Genomic DNA, 7,744 nt, shown 5'->3' on the forward strand with positions numbered 1-7,744 from the left:
CCTCTGGCCTAAGTGCAATTTCATTTCCAATCTTATGATAGATTACTTACCCCTTTGTTGTTTATTTCTTTACCATTCTCGATTGAGCTCTTTAATTTAATAAGCTTCTAAATATGGGATCAGTCCGTATTTTCTAACGAAGGGAAGGAAACTCTTTTAGAAATGTATTTCTTTATTTGAACGGTGTTACCCGTTCTAACAGCGGGACCAATTTAAAAGAGGAAATATTTGTCCTCTAATTCTTGTTTTTAAATAAAGTCTGATTTAACAGTACAAAGCTTAATTTGTTGGGATTCTCATGTTATTACTTCGATCAAGCTCAGACCAAAATCAATGATTGGAACATGTGACAATTAGACACTTTAAATGAGATGCCCAGGAAAAGGAACGTTGCAAATCTTTCAAAATTAGAGGAAAGCAGTCAAGAAAAGAAGGAAAGAGAAAAACATCAAACATTAACTGTTTGGATGTTTCAAAGAGGACCATGGTTCCCATTTGCAAAGGTAAAAACGTTGCCCCATATTGCACATTTTCGAATACAGCCCACACCCCATTTTTTCTTATAAGGGTGACTTCCGTACCTCAATTATTTTACCAGGTACCTATTATTTCTTACCAGCGCAAATACCATTTAATATGCATGAGATGTTATAAAGAATCATTAATTCTTAGTGGTGTGTTAGTGACAGAAAACAACAATTTCAACTAATGATCAGAATGTGCTGCTGAGGGTAAAATAAGCAGTAGGGTAATTCCAACTTTGTCTTTGATGAATATAAATACAAGTTTATGAAGCCAAGAACACTGACATCAACTGAGAATTAAGAATGCAAACACAATGAACAATTTTAAAGCAATCATGAGAACCTGAGAAGTCAGATAAAAGTCGGTATGTGTCATCTCTGATCATGCAGTAAATCATTAACTACAATGGGACATAAATTATGCCTGGTGATCAAATAGCAAGTAAAATTTGGTGATAATCAGTAACATATAATATCTTCCATTCCATCCAAGAAAAAGAAAAGAAATACATCAACCAGTTTCCATTCTCTAACCGGATTTTCTTTTCAAACATAACACAACATGGATATATCTCCATGTAGTTGGCTCAAGAAAGGACTACATATTTAACAACAACAAAGTCGCAATTCCAAGAAAGTGAGGTCGGCTAAACGAACACTCATTGTCTATGTCGCTCCATTTAAGCCTCTCTCAGTCAGACTACATGTTAACAGAAAAAAAAGGAGGAAAATTTATTTATCTAAGACTCTAAATAGTCGAGTTTGCGCATGGATGCTTAAACTCTGAGCAAGTAAATACTAAGTTCAGGAGCTCCATCACTATCAGGATTCATCATGTAGAAAGCCTCTGAATCTCTAGACCCCACTACTCTCTCAAACTTTGCCCTCATATACATCACATCCCCTGAGTCATGACACTCACCATTCCCTTCTGGTAAAACACCAGCACCCATTGATATTGGCTCCACAGCTTTCAGAATCTGCAATTCCTTTGTCCCACATTCCCTTCTTGTTGCAAAGCCACATTTCTTCCCATTACAGTAAGTCCTCCACAAAATCTCATCTATGAGTCTAGTTGATTTTTTCTCTTCTTCTTCCTTGTCACATTCCAATGCAATCCTAACCAATCCGGATGCCATTTCGCGGACTAATCCACTTATAGGGGTGGCTAATTCTACCAAGAAAGCTGGCTTTGAATTGGGATCTTTCTGAAATGCAAAATGTACATGTCCTTTCTTGTGTCCGAAAAGGGTGCCCACAACTTTAGTTCCTAGGCCTTGTTGGAAATATCCTTTGTTTCTACCAAGTGATGTTAGTACAGATTTCAGCCTGGCCACTGCTTTCCTCCCTGTTGGAGCAGATGCTGAAGTTGCTGTTACTGATTCTTGAATTAACTTCTTGTCCTCTGTCTTGTCTTCAAGAATAGTGTTTAAGGAAGAAGATTTGGAGGTTGAGACTTGGGGATATTTCAAAGGAGATAACTTTATGTTTTCTGCTTTTACATCTTCAGTGTTGTTTGTGTATGAGGTGGCTTTAAGGAATGGATCTTCTGCTGCTACTTGTTGTTCTTCATTGCTGACTTTAGTTGTCCAGTTTAACTGCTTCTTGGAGGACAGATCATGGAAATTCCTTGCCATGATTGTCTTCATCCGAGAAAGAAAAGCAAAGTAGGCTGCACTTTTAAAGTGTTAGTTGGTAGGTAGGAGAATGAGGATTGACAGATTCGTATAATTTTATTTTAGACACCTGATAATGTAAAAGTTCATTTATACAACGGAACATTGATTTGTTCTTTTCGGAGTATTCTTTTTTTATTATTATTTAAATTTGTTTATCTTCTAGTACTTGGTCATAGTACAAGAATCTGACAAAAAGAAAACATAAGCTACCCCACCAACTGTCATGGGAACTGGGAGTGAAATACGAGGAAAGGGCAGGCATGAGTTGGGAGATATCCCCCCACCCCCTAACAATAATATTTTGAAATAAAGAAAGGAATCTCAGTGAGACAAGGTAAGGAGTATCTTGACTTGAACCCAAACACAGTAAAAAAGAAAAATGAGGTGGTCACAAAATCAGAGAACTATAGCTGTTTACAGCAGACATCCCCTTCTCTGCAAAACATACCCAGAGGACCAGAGTCAGTGATGAATGGTGATGTTGGGCTTAGCTCAAACGATCACTTTAGATTCTCTACTCAAGAAGACACAATTATTTACAATAAACAGTACCACAAAGGTAACATTGAATTCAGGTGTCTCTTTCTTGTCCTCTTTCATTGAGCTTCAAATATTGCCAAAGCCAAACCCTGGAAATGCGATGGTGGGCCTAAATGAAAAAGAAGATCCATTTTTCATTTTCCTCTGCCGGATATTCAATTACCTGGAAGGGAAAAAGCGAAAGCACCAGAAACAAACAGTGGCAGATCCAAAATAAACAAAGAACGGTCATTTAGGCAATTTATAATGACCCTTATTCTATTGCGACGATCACATTCATCATTCTCTCCCACTGGTTCAGTGTTGGGACAATTTTTTATTTGGTAAAGTACTATCTTTTCCAGTAGTTTCCGTGTTGAGATTGTTTTTTATTTGGGCAAAATGGAAAGAGGCAAAGACCCCTTTGTGACAGAAATACTCACAAGAGCCCTCATAAACCAACATTCTGAAGCAAATTCCTACTAATTTACATAATATATGAACATAATGCATCGAGTACAAACTGAACTAGAGCCCTCACAGTCGACACATGCGCCAGGAGCTTTTTCCACATAATAGAAGAAAGATCCCACTACTAAGACTAAAGATGCTTTTCCTACAGAACAACAAAAAGTGAAGTTAGCTATTAAAGTTTTGCTTTGCTTCTGAATCTTGCTCCTTGGGGGGGCCTGTAACACCACCATTCATCATTGCATGCGCCTCAGCAAGCATCCTCTGTTGCTCAGCTTCTGAATCTTGCTGCTTGGGGAGGCCTGTAACATCGCCATTCATCCTTACACATGCCTCAGCAAACATCCTCTGCTGCTCAGTTTCTGAATCTTGCTGCTTGGTGGGGCCTGTAACATCGCCATTCATCCTTGCACACGCCTCAGCAAACATCCTCTGTTGTCCAACTTCTGAATCTTGCTGCTTGGGGGGGCCTGTAACACCACCATTCATCCTTGCACGTGCCTCGGCGAACATTCTCTGTTGCTCAGCTAAAGCTTCTTCTTCAGTCATTTCGGCTACATTATTACATTTCCCAGATCTCACAGTGTCCTATGGTAGAAAAATACACCAAAAGGAAATAAATGATAAAACTTATTGCAGTTATAAATCACTTTAAATGGTTTAGCCACATGCTGTGAACTCAAGGGGAGAAGGAGAAACTCACTTGGAGAACAAAAGACAAAATGAAAAGAAATCACTAAGATAAGACCTCCATGAGAAAAGGAAAGAGATGGTAGCTCAACAGATGATACACTAGCTATTCAACAGAGAAGCTGAATTAATAATAGGTTATCCATATGTCAAACTAAAGTAAGACAATAAGAAAAGAGAAATTACCATGGTCTCTAGCTTGTGTTGTTCATATGCAGCATATACTTCTTCTATATATTCCCCAAAACCAAGAACCTGAGAGATCATAAATTAACATAAGCAAAGACGATACAAGCAAGTTCTGATTACCAAATCATATCTTTATTTTTCACTCCAAGCCAAAGCAAGGATATCATAAAAATTCACTAGCGGATAATATTAATATATTAACGTCAAAAGGATAATACATGATTAAAATTTCTGGCTGGTATTTTATAAAGGTAAAAAAGGAAAGATTTCTGGATGGTCAATGATGAAAATAATTGTGTCACTACTATTCCATTGGTTTCTGTGGTGAATACATTCCTCAGACCCCAGATAAAGGAAACCATCATTTACATAATATGCAGACATCAGTTAAAATCATGAATGATATTTGCATTAGTTATCTTTACAACACCTCATTGTCACTTCCAGGGCATAAGAAAACAGATTCCTAAGTGAAGAAGCTTTGTTATCCTATTGGCCTAACTTTAGCTCAAGGGAAAACTACATCTGAACTGACCTATCTCATCTTGGAGTAAACTGATATAAATCATACAGTAAAAAGTGCCAGTAGAGAATTGCAGAACAGGATAAACATAGAAGAAAATACACACAGAAGAAGAATTACAGGATCAGGTCAAGCACCTCTAAAGCCTTGAGTACATGTTCTGGTGCAATTGTTCGTTTGCCTTCTCTATTACAAACTTCATTCGATTCTGAGGAGATAAGATTAATGAACTCTGCACAACACAGAAAAAGTCACAAACACTTAGCTAAGGAGAAAGAGGGAAATGACCTTGTGAAGTTAATTTAGAAAATAATGGAAGTTAAATAAAGTAATAATAGAAGCTATGACTTTGCTATCCACTTAAGGTAATTGAAGAGGTGGTGATCCAATTATCCATAGAGGGAGATCAGGAAACGAAAGATAGTTTAACAAAGACATATCACCAGCAGCTCCGCCCCAAATTACTTTAAATTCATCTAACAGGACATGGACTGTAAAAAGAGATCAATGAATTTTGGATCTATTAGTATAACTGTGTAATCTGGAAGCAATCTATTTGAGTTGTATGAATCATTTTTTTAAAAATAAAAAATTTGGTGTCTGGGCCAACTTTCGTGCACCTTTACTATTCAAACAGCGTACTTGCGTCCTCCCACTAAAGCAGGTTCCAAGTAAATTCTGGCTTAGGCAAATGGGAAGAACCACATAGTTTTTTGCCTCTACCAGGATTCCAACCTTGATCTATTTGAGGTGTATGAATCATTTTAGAATAAAACGCAGGATCTTTTTAAAACCTTGACTCCTATTAACAGTTTCTCATAGTAACCCGCTTAATGTCTTAAATGTCTTAAACTGTGCTCAGTAGTCACTACCAAGCACTTCTCTCATACTTTTCTTACTATGTCTCTTCAGACTATATGAAATTTGAGGACCAAGAGGCCTTGAAGACACACTACTCCCTCAATTCAATAACTTCCAACAGTGACAATAGATTATACACCAGCTTATTCCCAGTAAATCAGCTTGATAAAAGAAACTCCCATTAAAATCAGAGAGAAGCAGAATTGCGTTCATTTTGATTTTTGCACCGGGTGTCCGAGTCTCTTTGAGCCCCGACTAATCCCGGGGGTGCACAGGCCCTCGGCAAGGAGTTTCCCGCAAGTGCACCACGGTTAATTCAGGTTTTACCCAGTCCGATGGCCCTCAGAAAACTGTTTGCACCCAGTGGGTTTCGAACTTGAGACCTTGAAAGGGAGCAAACCCCAAGGCTCAAGTCAATTGCCACCAGGCCAACCCCTGAGGGTTCAGAATTGCGTTCATAATCAAACAGTATTAAACAAAGTCAGAGCCATCATGATAACTAAACTGAATTCATAAAATTAAATTGGACAAATTAAAATCAACTCACCTACACAACATTCAATCAAAAGATCTTGAGCATCTCGGGCAACACGAACATCTGGGGGCAACATTTCTTTAATAATTTTTGTCATAGTTGCTGAAAAGAGATACACTGGTCAGTATAGCCAAAGAAAGTAAACCATTAATGAAACTAAGTAATTTAAATCAAATAGCAAATTCGTGAATATTTAAATGACTTTCAGAGATTAGGAATAAAAAAGCAGCATTTTTTCTTTATACGCTGATGAGATAGAACTGAGTTACTCTGGCTATTGATACATAATGTGACGGGAAATTCAAAAAAGATTGACACAAAATATCCTACTTACTATGTAGAGCTAGAACAAAAATAGAGAAGTTTAGACAGCACGAAGAATCAAGCTATTAGCTAACTGAAACTGATTTTAGAATTCAGTAAGTTGTGCACTGCTCAACCCTATTTCTCGACTTAAAACTCAACTGTGAGACAAAAATGCTATACAACGTTTTTTGCAACCACCTAGCTAATTATGTCGTCTTTTGGACAGGATAATCATAAGTGTTTAGCTAATATCTCACGAGAACTCTAATATCTTGGACAGGATAATCATAAATTAAGCTAATAAACAATTTTCCTCACCAAATAATTTAAACTTTCAAATCAGTAGACGCTCATTTAATTTGGTGAAAAGCAATCCGAGTAAACAGTAATTAAGTCTAAATATGCTGGCTCAAAATTATTCTTTTCTGAATATATTTATACATGAACGGAAACTAAAGAGAGAAGAGAGAAGAAACCTTTGGGAAGTGAAGCATCTTCCTTTGATTTACCAACGATGTCCATAGGTTCCATTTTAACCCTTCAATAACCAAACCAAAAATTCTTAAAATTAAAATCACAAACTCTTCGAATTTGCAGAAAAAACTAAAAGGAAAGATCTGGAGCTTAGAAGAGAAAATAAATAAAATTATACTGACCTTACGAGGAGAAAATCGCGATTCAGGCAGATTGGAATTAAATAAAAATTCAGTAGCAATTCAGCCGATTGGCAGATATATAAAAAGGGATCGACGTAGGTGATCGGAGTCGTAGACGGTGGTTGTTCATGGTCGATATAGAGAAGGAAGTGGTCTAGGGCTAAGTTTCTGTAAAGCGCATTGAATGAATAGAATACCCACGCGCGCGTAAGGACGTGCGGCTCATAAAGCAAAGGTTCGTGAGTAATAATAGGTGAGTGGTTTGCACGTAGATCTTAAGGGTGTGGGAAAGTGTGAGAAGATAAAATATAGTTTATGTTGTTATATAGTAGTGTATTCGTCTTTACGGCAGCGGATACCGCGGGTATAAGCGGTGGTCATAAAATTCGAAAAATCAAATCAATATCGGTTTCTTCCGTTCTTGGGTACTTAATTCGGTATAAATATTTCAAAAGTTTTGTACGGTTCTCGGTATTGAACTTTTGATACACCAAAATATCGAGATTTTCAGTAAGCCCGTCAACATTTCCCAACTCCAAGTCCAACTGCACATTTCCCGACCCAACTCCAATTACCATTTATAATCCATCAATTTCGTTTAACATGCTACTCTCTCCGTCCCGTGAATCTGTTTGACTGAGCACAAAATTTAAAAAAAAATAAAGACTTTTAGAATTTGTGATCTTAAACAATTCAAAAAGAGGCCCAGAATATTTGTGTGGTTATAAAAACTTCTCATTAATGATAGAATTATAAATTTAAGCAAAATTATTTTCAAATTTAGAAAGGGA

General features: G+C 37.0%; 2 protein-coding genes across 2 annotated transcripts; both read right to left on the bottom strand.

Moving 5' to 3' along the window:
• Positions 1–1,162: 1,162 nt before the first annotated feature.
• On the bottom strand, positions 1,163–2,261 carry LOC104093857 (protein MIZU-KUSSEI 1-like). Its single transcript, XM_009599692.4, has one exon. It carries the CDS (start codon positions 2,171–2,173, stop codon positions 1,301–1,303), a length of 873 nt encoding a protein of 290 aa, XP_009597987.1. The 5' UTR covers positions 2,174–2,261; the 3' UTR covers positions 1,163–1,300.
• Positions 2,262–3,186: 925 nt separating this feature from the next.
• Positions 3,187–7,366, bottom strand: LOC104093864 (protein Dr1 homolog). The gene is made up of 6 exons (XM_009599698.4): positions 6,954–7,366; positions 6,774–6,835; positions 6,004–6,093; positions 4,733–4,827; positions 4,070–4,138; positions 3,187–3,781 (listed from the first exon to the last, which is right to left on the bottom strand). The coding sequence occupies exons 2-6, from the start codon at positions 6,826–6,828 to the stop codon at positions 3,362–3,364; spliced, it is 729 nt and encodes a 242-aa protein (XP_009597993.1). The 5' UTR covers positions 6,829–6,835; positions 6,954–7,366; the 3' UTR covers positions 3,187–3,361.
• Positions 7,367–7,744: the final 378 nt, after the last annotated feature.

The sequence above is a fragment of the Nicotiana tomentosiformis genome, chromosome 6 (genome assembly GCF_000390325.3).
Source record: "Nicotiana tomentosiformis chromosome 6, ASM39032v3, whole genome shotgun sequence".
Taxonomy (NCBI): Eukaryota; Viridiplantae; Streptophyta; class Magnoliopsida; order Solanales; family Solanaceae; genus Nicotiana; species Nicotiana tomentosiformis.

Excerpts from the sequence above, each read along its gene's own strand:
- LOC104093857 (XM_009599692.4), bottom strand. The coding sequence starts at position 2,173 with ATGAAGACAATCATGGCAAGGAATTTCCATGATCTGTCCTCCAAGAAG.
- LOC104093864 (XM_009599698.4), bottom strand. The coding sequence starts at position 6,828 with ATGGAACCTATGGACATCGTTGGTAAATCAAAGGAAGATGCTTCACTT. Across the intron at positions 4,828-6,003 it reads TTTGATTGAATGTTGTGTAG|AGTTCATTAATCTTATCTCC; the intron begins GTGAGTTGATTT and ends TGTGTTGTGCAG. Across the intron at positions 3,782-4,069 it reads AACACAAGCTAGAGACCATG|GACACTGTGAGATCTGGGAA; the intron begins GTAATTTCTCTT and ends TTTCTACCATAG.